This window comes from Cydia pomonella, chromosome 23 (assembly GCF_033807575.1).
Source record: "Cydia pomonella isolate Wapato2018A chromosome 23, ilCydPomo1, whole genome shotgun sequence".
In the NCBI taxonomy this organism is placed as follows: domain Eukaryota; kingdom Metazoa; phylum Arthropoda; class Insecta; order Lepidoptera; family Tortricidae; genus Cydia; species Cydia pomonella.
The window spans coordinates 13,058,557-13,076,463 of record NC_084725.1 but is presented as its reverse complement, the minus strand read 5'-3'; the positions used below and the strand labels follow the sequence as shown (position 1 = coordinate 13,076,463).

General features: G+C 38.2%; 2 protein-coding genes across 8 annotated transcripts in view; one reads left to right on the top strand and one right to left on the bottom strand.

The window, feature by feature from the left end:
- LOC133530601 (calcium-dependent secretion activator) overlaps positions 1–17,907 on the top strand; it is a 77,923-nt gene that overhangs the window by 19,194 nt on the left and 40,822 nt on the right. For all 7 annotated transcript variants that reach the window (XM_061868575.1, XM_061868572.1, XM_061868569.1 and 4 more), the window contains exons 2-3: positions 14,255–14,349; positions 17,278–17,364. In XM_061868575.1, the coding sequence (XP_061724559.1) occupies positions 14,274–14,349; positions 17,278–17,364 (163 nt within the window). In that variant the 5' untranslated portion in view covers positions 14,255–14,273. The remainder of the gene's footprint in view (positions 1–14,254; positions 14,350–17,277; positions 17,365–17,907) is intronic.
- LOC133530642 (uncharacterized) lies at positions 2,676–6,358 on the bottom strand. Its single transcript, XM_061868660.1, has 4 exons — positions 6,123–6,358; positions 5,863–5,935; positions 3,734–3,817; positions 2,676–2,954 (listed from the first exon to the last, which is right to left on the bottom strand). The coding sequence occupies exons 1-4, from the start codon at positions 6,229–6,231 to the stop codon at positions 2,690–2,692; spliced, it is 531 nt and encodes a 176-aa protein (XP_061724644.1). The 5' UTR covers positions 6,232–6,358; the 3' UTR covers positions 2,676–2,689.

Here is a 17,907-nt window from a genome sequence, read left to right as displayed (position 1 = left end):
ACATTTCACAAGTTACACGAGTCCAAACAAGACCTGTACCCCTAGTGTAAATAAATTCGATTTCGAAACGTGACGTACGCGTTTGCGTTTAGTCTCATTTTGTATTGGATTTAGAAAGAGCGCGCCAAGCGGGACGTTTTGGAAACTCAAAATCCTATACAAAATGAGACTTAACGCAAACGCGTTCGTCACGTTATGATGTCGATTCAAATTTACACTAGGGGTACAGATAACTTTTTTAAAGTGTTTCCTTATTGTTTCGTCTTGGCAACATTTTACATGAAACTGTTTTTGATGGGATTTCAATTATTTTTGTAAGTTGCTCATGGCAATCTAATCACTAGCAGTGGTACGTTTTTGCGCCCAAATAACCTTCCACCCTGAATAGGGAGCGTGCATGAACTGTAGGAGGCAGCACAGGAGCCGTCAGATTTTTGGCGCGACGCGTAATTGAGATGTTTATTGTTCCGATGTAGCTCACAATGGCAGAACCTACTATGCACAAGAAAACACGTGACGTGTAAATGTACATGTTTATGGTTCCGATTCAGGCCACAAGATGGCAGACCCTCCAATGCGCACGGTCCCTATAAGCTTTTTGTACAAACCCTCTATTCTGGCTAGCTATACGTTTACCCTGAATATGTTGTGGTTATGCAAATATGGTCATTTGAATGTGTGGCATAGACGCCTGTTTAATCCCAGTCCCATAGATAACTTCCCACTAGAGAGGACATATAAGACACGGTGTCACTATACATTTCGTCGTTGCGCTGTCCAAAGCTGATATGTGCTCGATTTTTGATTGATAAATAGTTACCTAGCAACAATACACATAAGGTATTAATTCATTTAATTAAAATCGCGCACTTATCAGATTTGGAAAGCGCAACGACGATTTGCGCCTCACTACGCACTAATTTTGTATGAGAATACGAAAGGGATCCCTTTGTTTGACATAATTATTGAAAGTAATAATGTAATTATTATTATTATTATTTCTTTATTTAAGACCATCGGGGATCATTGTGTTAGTAAATCTTATCCAAGTGTTAGAACTATAACTATCTACCTATACATAACTATACTTAATAACTACACTGTACAATTATTTATTACTGCGTGCGTGTATCAAGCAGCAGTTATTCAAATACATGCAATCCAATCTTTTTGCTAACATACTCAGAATGCTGTTGGAGCTGGCCCTCACTCTGCGCACAAGGGATGTCGCTCGCTTGCGCATGGTGGTGTGGTGGTGGTGTTATGACTAATGATAGTCAGATTATCATTAGTCATAACTCTGGAACCGTTCACTTTTCAGAAATTTCCTTAGGTTATCCTATAGATAGGTTAGGTTTGTTTTATGGCAATCCTGAAAATTTACGCGTGTCGTAGAAAACCCAAATTATGATTAACGAAAATGCGGATAAACAATACATTATGACGTCAAAACTTTATGGGAAACAATAGAGACCCACAAACTAATTGTATACAGTCGGGTGCACAAGCTAACGTTCCATAAACATATTCACACGCCTCTAACGCATTTAAATTAAGATCGTGTGAATATATTTACAGTTCATATGGTGCTACTTTACCGCACTAGAGCGATAATTAGCACATTACGTAACTACGGCGAAAATTTAAAGGGCCATATGTGCTGTAAAATATTGTACGATACATGTGCGAATAGGTATTTCGGGGTTATTACACGACCGAAGGGAGTGTTTTAATTTTATCCCCACTCATTGCGAATTTCCTATTTTACGCACTTGTATCGTAATGTACTATTTTGGAACGTTGTAAAGATGCTTGTGAGCTCGACCATACACATCAACACATCACTATTTACCTGGCCTTCTTCAGGCCCTGCTCACGTTAAGCGAAAATAACATTTACACGCTCTTAGGTAGGTAGCTGTCTAACCAGTGGTGGGAAAGGGACGAGCGAGAAACGATTTATGTAGATTCCGTGACAATAAAAGAGATGCGTTAATTAATTGCTGACTGTTCACACTTCCAGCGATTTTTTTCTAAAATCTTGCCCGTGAAGAAAACACTCGCTATTCGCTTTCTGCTGATCGCCGGCGGTCGGAATGCTACTTTACGACCTCTACAGAAATATATTTAACTAAAAGTTCTTCAACAGTAAAGTGCTTATATGTAATGAAATAACTAAGGGTTTGAAAACATTTCATAATACGAAGTCTATTGGAGGACATCTTGCTCGATTTAGATGAGGGAGATTTCTAGAATATTTTTATCATACTTGACAACCTCTTTCTTGAAAATAAACCTTAGTGAGGCTGTGTTTTTTATCACGTTGGTCGCAAAAAATAACAAGGTCCGCCCACTCCATTTATTGTTTTAATTTTCGATTTGATTTTAATAGTATTCCTTTAGTAGACCTATACAACGATACTCCACACTATTGGCTCTAAGCAAAACCAAAATAAATCAATAAATATCTTGTATGTGAAGTACCCTAAACAAAATATTTTACTGTTCTGTCGCAATGCATGATTTATGTATTCATGCCAAATTGCAGGTTTCTAGCTAACGATCGCGAAGCAAAGCCGCGGACGGACAGACATGACAAAACTATAGGGTTTCTAGTTGACTACGAAACCCTAAAAACCAACATACCATTAAAAAAAGGATAAAAAAAAACAAAACTCTTACCAACAACTTTATTCAACTTCATTATGACTACGTTCCAACAAATATCTTGTAACCCTCTCCACTTTCCCTTCTACGTCTCTTAAAACTACTTCATCCAGCTCCATAGCCCTCTTATACAGCGCATATGTCTCCCTGGTAGATTTCTGCAGGTTCCTGACACTGTCAACGAGGTCTGTCAAGTTGGGCTTGGCTTGGAGGAACTCAATGTCTTCGTTTGACAGAATGCTGTAGTTGATTCGGAGTTTGTCGGATTTCTTTGCCAGTTTTAACTGTCTGAAATAAAAAGTGAAAGTTAGCTTAATGTTAAATATCTGGGAGACCGAGATTTGCCCGGAAAACATATAAAAAGTCAAATTACCTCAGAAATAAGATCTAGTTAGATCGATTTTTCGCCCCTGAAAACCCCCATATAGCAAATTAGTACATCCAAATCTTTAGAGCCGTTTCCGATATCCCCGAAATATATACAAGAATTGCTCGTTTAAATATATATAGTATAAGATAAATAAATAAATATTAGGGGACTTCTTACCTGTGTAAGATAATTGATCGGTAATTGATCTGTATCAACCTAGCTCCAAAATAAGCAAAGCTTGTACTATGGGTACTAGGCGACGATATATACAATACTTGTATACATAAATACATACTTTTTACATAGAAGAAAACACCACTGACTCAGGAACAAATATCTGTGTTCATCACATAAATAAATGCTCTTACCAGGATTTGAACCCGGGACCATCAGCTTCATAGGCAGGGTCACTACCCACTAGGCCAGACCGGTCGTCAAAAATAAAAATAAAAATCGTCATTAAAAATTTGATTGCCATCTTTCTTGTACAGTCAGCGTCAAATACTTTGTAGCAACCAAAGTAGCCAAATAGTTCGGTACACCATATATTTAGTATGGTCTACTATTTGGCCACTTTGACTGCTACAAAGTATTTGATGCTGACTGTACGGTGGGCAGCTGGAGGTCAAGAAGTTTTAAAATTAGGATTGGATTGCTAAAAGGACTCCTTTACAATAAAAATATGAGATGTACTTACAACTCAGCATCATGTAGGATGCCTCGTCTGTTCTGAACCTCTTTCTTCCATTGATTCTTCTCACTCTGTAACTGTGCGTAGTACCTGTGGATATATCGACATTCAGTGGTGTAGCATAAACTAATCTATCCATGGGCAAATTCGCATCTGCGAGGCCCTTTTTACAATTTAGGTACCTATACCTATGTATGTAACTATGTATGTTTGTATGGGTCAAATCTTGCAAGTTAAATCTGACCCAGTTTCCGATGAAGTTGAAAATTTGCATACATAAATGTAAATCGGGTGACAATGCAATATTATGGTACTTTCAAGTTGATCTGATGATGGAGACAGGAGGTGGCCATAGAAACTCTGTGATTATGAAAAGCAACCTAATTGAGTTTGGGGTTTTTGAATTGTCTTAATGAGTATTAGTTGCCCGTAGAAAGAAAAGTAAATTCAGCAATAAAAGCTTGTACCAAAAATTTATTTTTTGACAAAACTTATCTTTCAATGTATATTCCCAAGGAAATAATAAGGGGCTGCCACGAGGCCCCTTAAATGCGCTGTGGGCGAGGGGCTTAGCCCACGCCTAGCCCACGGCTGACATTTTGTCCTCTAGACTAGATTATGATTATATTATGTCCGCGTATAAAATAACCTTTAATTTAAAAACATACTGGAACGTTTCAGTCTCTATTGGCATTTATTTTCCATATCAGAGGAAAGGGGATGACTGGTTCTCCATACACACATAGTCCTCATTTTCCTCTCTGGATATTAACAATACGGAAGATATTTGATACTGTTTCATGTATATTTAAACATAATAGTAAGGAGCTTTTAAATATTTGTATGGAATTTGTTTTTTGCTTCTAAATTTTACAATAATTAAAAAACTGATAAAAGTCAAATAAACGGGCATAGCTATGGTTAAAATACATCAATTTGTATAATTATATTTTCCCTAAAATGAACATCCATGGAGGAAAAGGGGACTACGTCTGTATGTAAAAGTGGTTGTCTGCTATCTCAATGAAGTTGAAATATGACAGTGAACTTAGGAAGATTTGGGTCAAATTAAGGGTTTACCTACTTGGTAGTGATCCATCAACAGCTGGTGCCTGTCTGATGGCTACATTGCTAGGCAGTGGCGTTAGAGGGTGACGAGCAGGGCAGTCACCCAGGGCCTCGGATCAACCCAATCACATGTTTACAAGGGCTGCCCAGGGCCTCGCAAACGTTAAGGCTACTACTGTTGCTAGGTCCAACAAACGAAGGACTAGAGCTCCGAGTATTGTGCTGCAGGTGACTGGATAATATTCAAAGTTGTGGGCAGGGTATTTTTGAGGGGAATGCATAATAGGTCAGCTCCGTATTGTGATTTGTTCACTTCAGGGATGGCCAGCCTAATTAATGAATGTAGGACAATGTTTGAGAAGAGTAAATGTGGTAATTAATAGATAGTATCTGAGTTTCTGATCCTATAGTGTTAGCTGTAAGTTGAAAATATAATTTAAACAAATAAAATGAAAATAAATAAAATAATATGTGCCAGTCACACATAAGGTACCCTTTTTCTTTTCTTTTATAATTTTTTTTAAATAGGGTTTCATCACGCAGTGACGGGACCCTGTAAAAAGATCTACAGAACTACCTATACTATTACATTATTTTTAAATATAGACTGAAATAATATACTTATAGCTTTGTATATATATATACCACAGCTGATTGGGTCAAATTTAGGGCTTGTACAGTCAAGGTATTAAATATCGACACGGAAAAAGTGCCAAAAATATGTACACACTACTGTAATGTATGGGCAATAAAGTCGTGTATACATATTTTTGGCACTTTGCCCGTGTCGATATTTAATACCTTGACTGTACAATCAAGTCTAGATTCCTACTATATTTGCACAGATAAACAATAACGCAGAAAACGAAATCATTGATTAACATTTAGATTGAGCATGATTTTCAGTCATAAGGGAGGCAGAAAGCAAGCTCTTTATCCTTTACTCCTTTGCCTGTGAGCCACAGTAGCCTAAATACACATAAGTATGTGTTATTGGGAACACTAATATGGTTTTAGAATAAATTATACTTTTTGCAAGTTTTTACTAAAATAAAATAAAAACTTACTGATTTAAGTACTCATTATCCACTTCTCCATCTTCAGTGTCGTCAGCATCAATATGCATAGAAGGTTCAGGCACTAAAACGAAACAAACCTTAAATCATTTGTTACAATCACGACACTCAAAATATGATATTAAAATACGTTACACTAGTAAATACTGTGCAAATATATCTCGTATTATTCGTTAACTTAATAATAGAAGCTTATAATAGTTAAAAAATTAATAATATCGTGAAATTATTATTTAATTCTTCCTCAATACCAATGCTTCGACGCTCGAAGAAACTGGACCGACGCCGTCGGCGCGGCGGCGTATCCGAGGAATTCTCTGCGTTCCACTTCTCTACATTTTTTTCTGTTAATGCATTCATATTGTAATTGTTTATTTTTATTACACCACTGAATAATATAATTGCTATGGCTATAATTATCTCTACACAATGTTCGTTGTCGTTTCGAATCGAAGTTCAAACAATGTTTGACAATAATGACATGACACTGACAGTTGCAATAGCGGGTGTTGCCAGTAAAATAAAAATATTTACCCTAAAGTTAAAATATGTTCTGTAAACGTTTGTTTAGAATTACTTTTACAGTCATTGTTGCATTTTAATAAAATATAATTTGTTGGATTATAACTGAACAGAATTTTATAAATGATTCAATTAAATATTGGTATATCCTTAGTCTCAGAGTAAAATTATCTTAAAGACCCACAGATAAAGCCGGTCAAACAACTTTGTCAGTAGAAAAAAACTAATAATTTCTTTCTTGGATCCGACCTCCCTAAGACTGGCGGCTAGTTTGCGACTCGGGGTTTCGGTATGTACGCCACATTATATGCTCTTGTGGCACGGACGTGGACCGACTGGGACACCATGGATTATCTTGGCAAAAAAGTGCAGGTCGTTTTTAAGAACATGCGTCGCTTAATGACATAATCCGCCGGTCTCTTGCCACCATCAATGTGCCTGCTCTTCTTGAGCCGACTGGCATTATCATGGATGAAGAGGCCTGATGGGGTGTCCTTGGTTCCTTGGAGCTTGGGACGGATGTTAGTGTGGGATGGGACACACTAGCACCGTCCCACCTCCAACGGACTAATGTAAAAGCGGGCGCAGCGGCGGAAAGTGCCGAAATTTTGAAACATAATAAATATAAGAGCCTCGTTAGAGAGTACCATTTTGTACCATTTGGCGTTGAAACTCTTGGTCCATGGGGTCCCAGCGCGCCCAAGTTTTTTGGAGAAGTCGCGAAGAATCTGGCGGCTTCCTCGCACAACGTATCAGTATTGCGATACAACGAGGAAATGCCGCCAGCATCCTTGGTACAATGCCTCAAGGGCCAGGGCAAGGGGTTATAGTAATCATCTGTATATATCCATTATGTATATTTTTATTGTAAATAAAAAAAGCATTAAATGCGTTAATTCCCATTGTTTTCTACTGACCGAAATTGCTTGACAGACACATCTAAATTGTACAAACTTGTATCTACGCACGTATTTAAACTTCTTATCGTAACATTCACAGCATCCTGTCCAGGGCAGCATTTTATCAAATAAAAATAGCTGGCATTAATCATCATGTTTATGTTTTAATTCACAGATTTTAATAGGTATTAAAAGACCATGTACTACACAATAATGTTTTCCAGTCCTTAAATGGAATGACCTTCATTTGTACGCCGACATAAAGAGCAATTGCCGCTAAAACTTTTAACAACATTTGAACACGCAAGTTGAAAGTAGAAAATGTACAACAGAAACATATGTTTTTTAGACTGTTTTAGTCACGAGTATAAAATAAAATAAATTGTAAAAAAAAGGTAGCATGAATTGTCAACTGACGTCTATGGAAGGTTGCAAGTGTTCAGTTGTATTTCTATAAAAAATAGTTCCAAATCTTTCCAGAGTAGCGCTAGAGTAGCTAAGAACGTAGGCGTATTGAGGGAGTGAAATGCGCTGTCTATGATTTGGTTTTTTTTTCAAGTATAGTATAGTAGGTATTGTTAAAACGTAGTGATTATATATGCTCTTTGGGTATTGTAGCGCCACCTATTCAAGGTTTTTTGACGGTAAATTTTTGGTACATGGAGATTAAATTCCTTACAGAGGTAAGGTTAAGAGACCTTCCATACTGGGCTATAACCGCGAAAATCTAAGTTCGTCAATTGCGGGCATTTTTCTCTCACTCTAATTACGGCTTAGTGAGAGTAAAAGAGAAAGATCCCCGCAATTTGCGAAGTTCGGTTTTCGCGGTAGGCCCCCTCATGTCTCATTACCAGCTCACAAACGTTTCAAACTTCGCAAAAGTTTATATTAGTCGCGAAAAACTAGAACCTGTGAATATTACAACTAACTTTAATTGATATAAACCTTTCCATATCTCAGAGGGACTATTGCGATCGTCGACATACTATAATTTATATTTCGATTTTACAAACCAAAAGCGGATTTAGCATAGGCAAAGGCATATTATATTATATTATTTATGTACCTATATACTAATAGTAGGTATAACCTCCCTCGTGAAGCTTCGCATTATCACTCAGTTTATAAAGACTTATTAGCACGGTGGCGTTCACAGGTCTCCATAATATCCCCGTTCCCAGAGGGCAATACGCAAGGACACAAAATAAGGCGTTCGGGTGGGAATTGTATGATTTATGATAACAATAACGACCTTTGTGATACGAATATAGTAGTTTTCCTACTCCTCTACTGTTATCTGCCATTTATATATTCATTAACACGAATATAAGAACATACATAAAAGGTTTCAAGAAAAGTCTATAGTGTAGCGTTATTTCCAGAATTCATCATTAAAAGAATCTGCTTAATATTTTAATCGAATCGTTGCTAATCGGATGAGATAAGAAACTGCATAAATCCGATCCCAACTTATTACCAATCAGACGTATTACTGTCATGTCACGGGACCATATACGAATCTGACCTACTCAGAAATTGTTTTAAAAAGAAAGTGACTTCTATATCATAAGTCGTATGTCGATATTGTTTTGTTCAGAAAGATACCTATGGCGAATCTGGCCTCTACAGAGTCGGGCTTACTCAGATTCGGGCCCAAAAACGAAACTGTCTCAATACGAATCTGCCCTGGCCCGCCTAAAGGTGGATAACTAATAAAATGCTCTATACATTATCGAACTTACTCAGAATCAGAATTAAATAGAAACTGGCAACATTAGAGTCATACTTACTCAGATTTTGGCCTAAAACTCAACTGGTTTAATACGAACCCGTCTTGCCCCGCCTAAAGGGATGACATAACTTACGTCAAATTAGATCTGGAAATACTACATATTAGGTGCGATGAGTGAAGATGATATGTAAAGGAATTTCATACTGCCTTCGGCGTAATTCTATGCGTGGTAGTTCAGGTATATAGGTAGAATATAAAAGCACGTAATGAACTGAAGTTTTAATGAGCGCCAAAGCCTTGAGTTGAGAGGCCCTGAAAGCTCTAAGTAGGGTTATCATGCCATGCCAAAGATGAAATTGAAAGCCTCTACTTTAGTAGGTTTAAATACAAAATTGTCTGGAACGTATAAAAATCTGCTGCTATTTTGTGATGCGCACTTAATGTTCTGTTCTTCTGTTTTTGTTGCCTGTACATGTCAGTACATGTTTGACTGTCACGAATAAATGTATTTTATCTTTATCTTTGAGCCGCGAGCTTTTTCTATCCTAGCATTTGGAAAATTGTTAGATACAAACTTCAGCTTCCTAGGTCTTCAGGAAGTACCCTAAGGGTGTTGATGATCATCAGTGAGTCAGTGACGAAATCGGGGATTTTCGATATGAAAAAATCTAAAGTATGGAAGCTATTTGAAATTATATCCCGAGAATTTTGTTTATCTGGTATAATCTAAACACAAGTTATGAGGGTTGCAAAAAACGACGAAGCGCTTAAGGTAGGTGGTGCCCTTGCGCTTCGCTTTGCTTGTCTTGGCGGGGGCACGGGAGTGGCTGTGGATTCTTCAATACTGATTAGAGCAGTCCAGCAGTGGATGCTTTCGGCTGACATGCTAAAATAACTTATACCTGCACAATACAGACAACCATCAGAATAATTTATGAATGCGCATTGCCCATAAGCTCCCCGGTATGCCTCTATAAGTCTACGCAGAACATTACATACCGCTATTATAAACACCCCGAAACCATAAACAAAAATGTTACGGCATTAAGCCCTTTGCAGGTAGCATAGAGTACAAAAAGTAACAGAAGCTCCACTCTGATTAAATATGAGGATATTTGAGGCTATTTCTGAGTCAGAATTTTTGGGTGTATGAAAAATCAGACTTTTAAGACTGTATTTTGTAGCCTGGGGGATTAGCCAAGATGACGATCTGCGCGGTAGCGAACGAAACGCCTCTCTATGGCACTAATATGGAAGAATGGATAGGTACATACGACTAAATAAAAATGAAAACCGGACAAGTGCGAGTCGGACTCGCCCACCGAGGGTTCCGTACGTTTTAGTATTTTTTGTTATAGCGGCAACAGAAATATATCATCTGTGAAAATTTCAACTATCTGGCTATCACGGTTCATGAGATACAGCCTAGTGACAGACGGACGGACGGACGGACAGCGGAGTCTTAGTAATAGGGTCCCGTTTTACCCTTTGGGTACGGAACCCTAAAAAATAGAGAGATTAGCGTTTCGTCCGCTACGGCGCTAACGATTGTCATCTTGTGTTAATAGTTAGAAGGCCGTATTTAACTTACTTTTTTTTCTATTTAATGAAAGAGTACTAACAAAATCCTAACTCAATTAATTAGTATATAGTAATATTTTAAGGTTTGTGATTCCTGCTCGGCCTTGCGTCGCAAGGTTCCCGGTACCACTGTATTGCAGCAATAACTAGAAATTCTTACTTTGGGGAACATTAGCAACTGTCGTTATTGATAATTACGTTTTAGTGGTGCGGGGTGGTAAATGATCGCTATTCAAACCTTAAATGGTTTTTACTATAGTAAAAAGACTTACTTTAATTAGGTACTGATTATGCAAATTTGCCTATTTGTTTAACTCGGGTGTTTAAAAGGTACCGTTTCATCCCTTGGTTAACAATTTACTATACTTTAAGATTCAGCTTAGCTTATTGTGACGTAAGGGTAACTACGGAATCCTACACTGAGCGTGGCCCGATATGCTCTTGGCCGGTTTTATTTATTCTTCTTTCAAGGAGGACACTAGGACAGACATTTAAGTAATAAATTGATATTTATTGGCAAGAAGCTGGCTTTTCAATTGGCTATTGTTGCCAAATATTAACTTTGCACTGAGCTTGGCATAGGCTATAAAAGGGATGTTAGGCTATTTGGGAAGAGTCCAGTCATTCGAATCAGGGGAGGCATTCCGATCGCGACTCGGAGTCTGGCAAGTTGATCGCTCAAATTGCTGAAAGGCCAAAAAGATGTCCTTTAAATGGATAAGGTCACCTTTGCACTTGACATTTCGTTTTGTTATTCTAATTTGTTTACTAACAGCAAGTATTTATATAAGACGTAGGTACGATTGTCAGGGCCACACAACCTTGGCGTCTTTTGAGCGTCAGCGTCTAGTCTGCGCTATGGAGAATGGCATCGCTGCGCAGTTGCGTCGAGCAACCGTCTGAGAGTTGACTAGACGCCGACGCTCGGGTGACGCTAGTGTGGGGTGGCCCATAAGAGTGAAGCCCCATTAGAGCGTTGCTATTGCGACGGTTTACATATATTTTGTATGATATGCCACATTAATGCGTTGCAACGACGCGACGCAACGCAACGGCAACGCACTAAATAGGGTGGATGATGGCACTGCGTACAGTAAAGTGTTTATTTGCTTAACTAGTATCCTTACCACGAGTTTGACACTGACCTGACACTGACATATTCGCTAGCGTGCGGGTAGCTTATTTTCTATGCATCTCGCTCGTATAAGCATATGAGTAGGCAAGATAGATAGACAAGTCAAGCTCGTGGTAAATGCTACAGGTATCACAAATACTTACTAAGAAGACTTACAAGGAAAGGTACCCAACTGTACGGTTCCGATGTGATTTATATTTATACTATATGTTATAGAGTAGTCTTAAATAACTGACACGTATTTTTTTTAATACGTGTCCGTTATTTGTGCTCATTTTTTTTCCTGCTTTCAAACCTATACTGTTTCTGCCCGAGATTAATGATATTATTGCAACATATTTTCGGATGAAAGAAGCGCCTGGCTTCCATTGGCTCGTTGGGTGGATGACATTCGAAAAATCGTGGGACACTTCTGGATGCGACTAGCCCAGCACCGGGATAAGTCGCGTACACGAAGAGAGGCCCATGCTCAGCAGTGGGCGACTGGAGGCTAAAATGATGATGATGATTGCAACATAAATAAATTGGGTTACTTTGAAATATTTAAACGTTTTACATTTTCTGAACACGTTTTTTTTAAATAATGTTCTGTGTGTATATAACTACTCTGTGACAGTCTGCGGTAGTGCTCGATAATTGCCCTAGCTAGGCCCTTAGTGGCTACTCATGGGGTGCCCTTTCGAGTAGGCACACTAGGTGTAGGCACCGCCTTAATTACGTTTTAACTAATTATTTTACGACTTTAATTATTTATGAGTGCTTTAGCTCAAACTTCACATGACATTTTATAAAATAAAAACACCTTTGCCCTTGCTTAACAAAGTGTTTGGTTTTAGAATTTAAAACTTGACTTATTTAAACCTACAAAAATCTAATAAATAGATGAAAAAAATGTAGTAGTGAAAGGTTAGTAAGTATCTACATAGTATAGTAGTAGTAGTAGAGAAATTTTATTTTATTTATATTTATTATAGTGAAATAGGTATCCTTTTTTTAGGGCTTCGTAGTCACCTAGAAACTTATAGTTTTGTCATGTCCGTTTGTCCGTCCGTCCAAGGCTTTGTTCCGTGATCATTAGTGCTAAAAAGCTGCAGTTTGGAATGGATACATAAATCATGTATTGCGACAGAACGGTCAAATAAAAAGTATAAAAAAAATTTTGGATACATAATGTATATATTTTTTTGCTTTGACCCAATAGTGTGGGGTGTCGTTGGATAGGTCTTTCAAAACGAATGACGGTCTCCAAATTTTTTTTTGATAAAGTTAATATTTTTGGGTAACTTTTGAATCATTATGGTACCATCGAGCTGATCCGATGATGGAGACAGGAGGTGGCCAAAGGAACTATATAAAACAACGCAACCTAATTATGTTTGGGGTTTTTAGATGTCTCGAAGAGTATTAGTTGCCTGTGGAAAGAAAAATACAGTCAGCGAAAAAAGCTTGTACCAAAAATTAAAAAAAAAAATCCGTGTGATTCCTGTCATAACTCGAGCGTACCTATATAAGTACCTGGGCGACCGAGCTTAGCTCGGTTATAACTATTTATTGTAATATGGTGGTGTATAGGATAGGTGATAATCTTAACTACATTTTTTACTAAATTAAACTTGTCTAAAACAATAAAAATTAAAAAATTATATATAAACTTGAACATATAAAAAAAAACAAAAGTTAGTCACCGGGCGAGATTCGAACCCGTAACACTAGTTTAGCAGTCCGCGTCATAACCCGCTGAACCAGACGGACAGTGGTCGGCAACACGAAATTAGCGACCATATTCTGCGTCGAAAGAAAAACGCATGAAAACTCGAAAACACGCGTTTTCCCAAGCATAAGACTAATCTAGATCAATTGTTTACCCCCAAAAACCCCCATATACCAAATTTCAGCAAAATCGTTAGAGCCGTTTCCGAGATCCCGGAAATATATATATATGTATACAAGAATTGTTCGTTTAAAGGTATAAGATAAGTTATATTTATTTAAGTACAATAACAATATGCATAATTTATAATAGGCCCTTGAGGCATTGTACCAAGGATGCTGGCGGTATTTCCTCGTTGTATCGCAATACTGATACTTTTTGCGAGGAAGCCGCCAGCTCTTCGGTCACCAGTTACGGCAACCGACGCTTCGCGATTTCTGCAAAAAACTTGTGCGCGCTGGGCTTCGACGCCAAATGGTACAAAATGGTACTCTCTACACCTATATAATTTATTTGACGACCGGTTTGGCCTAGTGGGTAGTGACCCTGCCTACGAAGCTGATGGTCCCGGGTTCAAATCCTGGTAAGGGCATTTATTCGTGTGATGAGCATGGATATTTGTTCCTGAGTCATGGGTGTTTTCTATGTATTTAAGTATTTATAAATATTTATATATTATATATATCGTTGTCTAAGTACCCTCAACACAAGCCTTATTGAGCTTACTGTGGGACTTAGTCAATTTGTGTAATAAAGTCCTATAATATATAATATAATTAACAGTTTATTTATGTTTGTTACAGGAGCTAGTTGTAAGCCACAATGATAGACCCCAGCTCGTCAGAAGAGGACAGCGATGACGAACACAAGAAACAGCCAACCAACAAATTACAACCTGGTGAGGTTTCACTTGTCCTGCCTTTTTTTTTTATACTACGTCGGTGGCAAACAAGCATACGGCCCGCCTGATGGTAAGCAGTCTCCGTAGCCTATGTACGCCTGCAACTCCAGAGGAGTAACGTGCGCGTTGCCGACCCTAAACCCGCCCCCCCTCCTCGTTGAGCTCTGGCAACTTTACTCACCGGCAGGAACACAACACTATGAGTAACGTGAGTGTGTCTAATGTCATTAACTTGCAATGTATGTACGGGTAAAATCTTGCAAGTAAAATTTTACCAACTTTCCGGTTTTCGATGAAGATTTGAATACATATGTAAGTCGGGTGACAATGCAATATTATGGTACCATAGAGCTGATCTGATGATGGAGATAGGAGATGGCCATAGGAAATCTGTGATAAAACAACGCAACCTAATTGTGTTCATACAGAAAACCGCAGCCAAATAACACTAGACGTCATAGTGTTGTGTTCCTGTCGGTTAGTAAGGTTGCCAGAGCTCAACGAGGGTATGCGGAGTCTTAGGGTCGGCAACGCACATGTAACACCTCTAGAGTTGCCGGCGTCCATAGGCTACGGAGACTGCTTACCATCAGGCTAACCGTATGCTTGTTTGCCACCAAAATAGTTTAAAAAAATGTGAATGTAGGCTTCAAAACGCTCTAATTTTAAACAATGTGCAATGAAAAGGATCACTTTCGTACGGTAAATGTCATAAAAAGCGGTCAAGTGCGAGTCGGACTCGCCCATAAAGGGTTCCGTACCATTTATGACGTATTAAAAAAACTACTTACTAGATCTCATTCAAACCAATTTTCGGTGGAAGTTTGCATGGTAATGTATATCATATAATTATATTTTTTAGTTTTATCATTCTGTTATTTTAGAAGTTACAGGGCCCCCCCCCCCTGGACACATTTTACCACTTTGGAAGTGTCTCTCGCGCAAACTATTCAGTTTAGAAAAAAATGATATTAGAAACCTCAATATCATTTTTGAAGACCTATCCATAGATATCCCACACGTATGGGTTTGATGAAAAAGATTTTTTGAGTTTCAGTTTTAAGTATGGGGAACCCTCAAAATTTATTGTTTTTTTTTATCTATTTTTGTGTGAAAATCTTAATACGGTTCATAGAATACATACTATCAAGTTTTGAACAGTATAGCTCTTATAGTTTCGGAAAAAAGTGGCTACGACATAAACGGACAGACAGACGGACATGACGAATCTATAAGGGTTCCGTTTTTTGCCATTTGGCTACGGAACCCTAAAAAGTGATGCGTTTACGTCACGGCCACTTCAGAACCTGTCTACCCTGACTGTTATCGATTCGCTAGTGATATGATAGGCCCAATGCCACTTCAGGTAATCCAGCCAGTGGAAAACATATTGAGTTAGGGTTATCTGTGTTTACTAGTAGAATTATTTTTTCGAATGATAATAATAATAATAACGGCCTTGTGGACCGCGAAGTACCGTACTACAAGTACTCACCTGCGCCAGTTCTCGAAAATGGTCGTGCCACGCTCTATTGGGATCGATCTATTATTACTGACAGGACAATTGTAGCCAATAAGCCTGACATCGTGATAATAGATCGATCGCAACGCCGGGCCGTGCTCGTCGACATCACCATCCCCCATGACGGGAATCTCGTGAAAGCTGAGAAGGACAAGTCCAGTAAGTACCTAGACTTGGCTCACGAGATAACCGCCACGTGGGATGTTGATTCGACGATCATTGTCCCGATAGTCGTGTCAGCGAACGGTCTCATAGCGAAGAGTCTCGACCAACACCTTGAGAGACTCTCGCTAGGTGGCTGGATCAAGGGTCAGATGCAGAAGGCAGTAATTTTGGACACGGCGCGTATAGTACGTCGGTTCCTCTCTCTGCGGCCCTGACCACCGGCAGCTTGGGCCCTGCCCCGCTGCTGGCAGCACCCTAGGTTAGGTTTTTTATAATGTGTTTATATCTTTTGTATTGTTTTGTAAGTGTTTTTATATTTTACTTTTATATCCATATTATAAAAAATCCTAATCTAAGATATTAAATGAATAAAGAGAATAATAATAAAATACTTTATTGTGCACAACAAAGAAAAATACATGTTACAAACAAAGAAAGGACATAAGTTAGTATAATGTCATTTTTACAAGCTTTTATTTAACTTGCCCCGTTAGTATGTATGGAACAAATCATGCATGTTTGCCCCACTTCTCGGTTTCAGATGGAGCTGAAAATTGAATACCTACTTTTTTTTTGGAATGAAAATTTGATTAAGTGATTTATGTCATAAAAATCAAAGGATGGTAGTTCTTTTTTAATCACATATACCTCTATAACAGTCGAACTATATACCCGAAAATATCCATGACTGTAGGAGGAAAAAAAATATTAGTTTTTTACTTAATGTCGTTTTACTACGGAACCACTTTGTTTTTTTTTAATATTTTGTATGTGATGTGTACTAGATATGAGTACACTATATAAAAAAATCTAGCAAAAATAGCTCAAGGGCAGATGTTGTTTCCTTATTCAGCTACGGCCTTTGATCCACTTCCCGGTTTCCGATGAAGCTGAAAATTTGCATACATATGTAAATCGGGTGACAATGCAATATTATGATACCATCAAGCTGATCTGATGATGGAGACAGGAGGTAGCCATAGGAACTCTGTGATATAACAACGTAACCTAATTGTGATTGAGGTTTTTAGAATTGTCTCGATGAGTATTAGTTGCCTATGGAAAGAAAAGTACTGCCAGCGATTAAAGCTTGTACGAAAAATTAAATTTCTGCCAAAAACTTATTCACTTTTACATTTTCTAAGTTTAACGCGAGGTGTACATCTCACAGAGACACTAGTTTACATCAATTTATTTTTAAATTTACGTAGCTAGCTAATAATTGGTTTTGTTCACAGTGGCTCCACCTGGATCGTTGGCAAGCGGGCGGCCCTCGGTCCGCGGCAAGCCGGAGCTGCCCCGCGGCTCAACAGTCGGTTTACCGGGTAACATTACATTAACATATTTGAATAGTTCTACGATTCCAGAGGGGGCGTAAAGTTCCTGGCTTTTTAGGGCTCCGTACACTATTACTAAAGATTCCGCTGTCTGTCTGTCCGTCTATCACCAGGCTGTATCTCATGAAGCGTGATAGACAGTAAAAAAATTACAGATGATGTATTTCTGTTGCCGCTATAACAACAAATACAAAAAACAGAATAAAATAAATATTTAAGGGGGCTCTCATACAACACACGATTTTTTTGCCGGTTTTAAAGATAATAATGGTACGGAGCCCTTCGTGCGCGAGTCCGACTCGCACTTGACCGGTTTTTTTAACTCCGTTAACTTCGGGATATGACTGTTATGGCTATGCTTATAAGTACTCATGTTTTTTGTATATTATTCATTGTAAACGCTGTAGAACTTCTCAATAAATAAATAAATGACCAAGTACATTTAAGGAAACTTAATAGTATAGTTCATTTTTTATTTTATTCAAAAAAGTAATTAATAGCTTTGTTGTAACAGGGACATTCCACCAAACA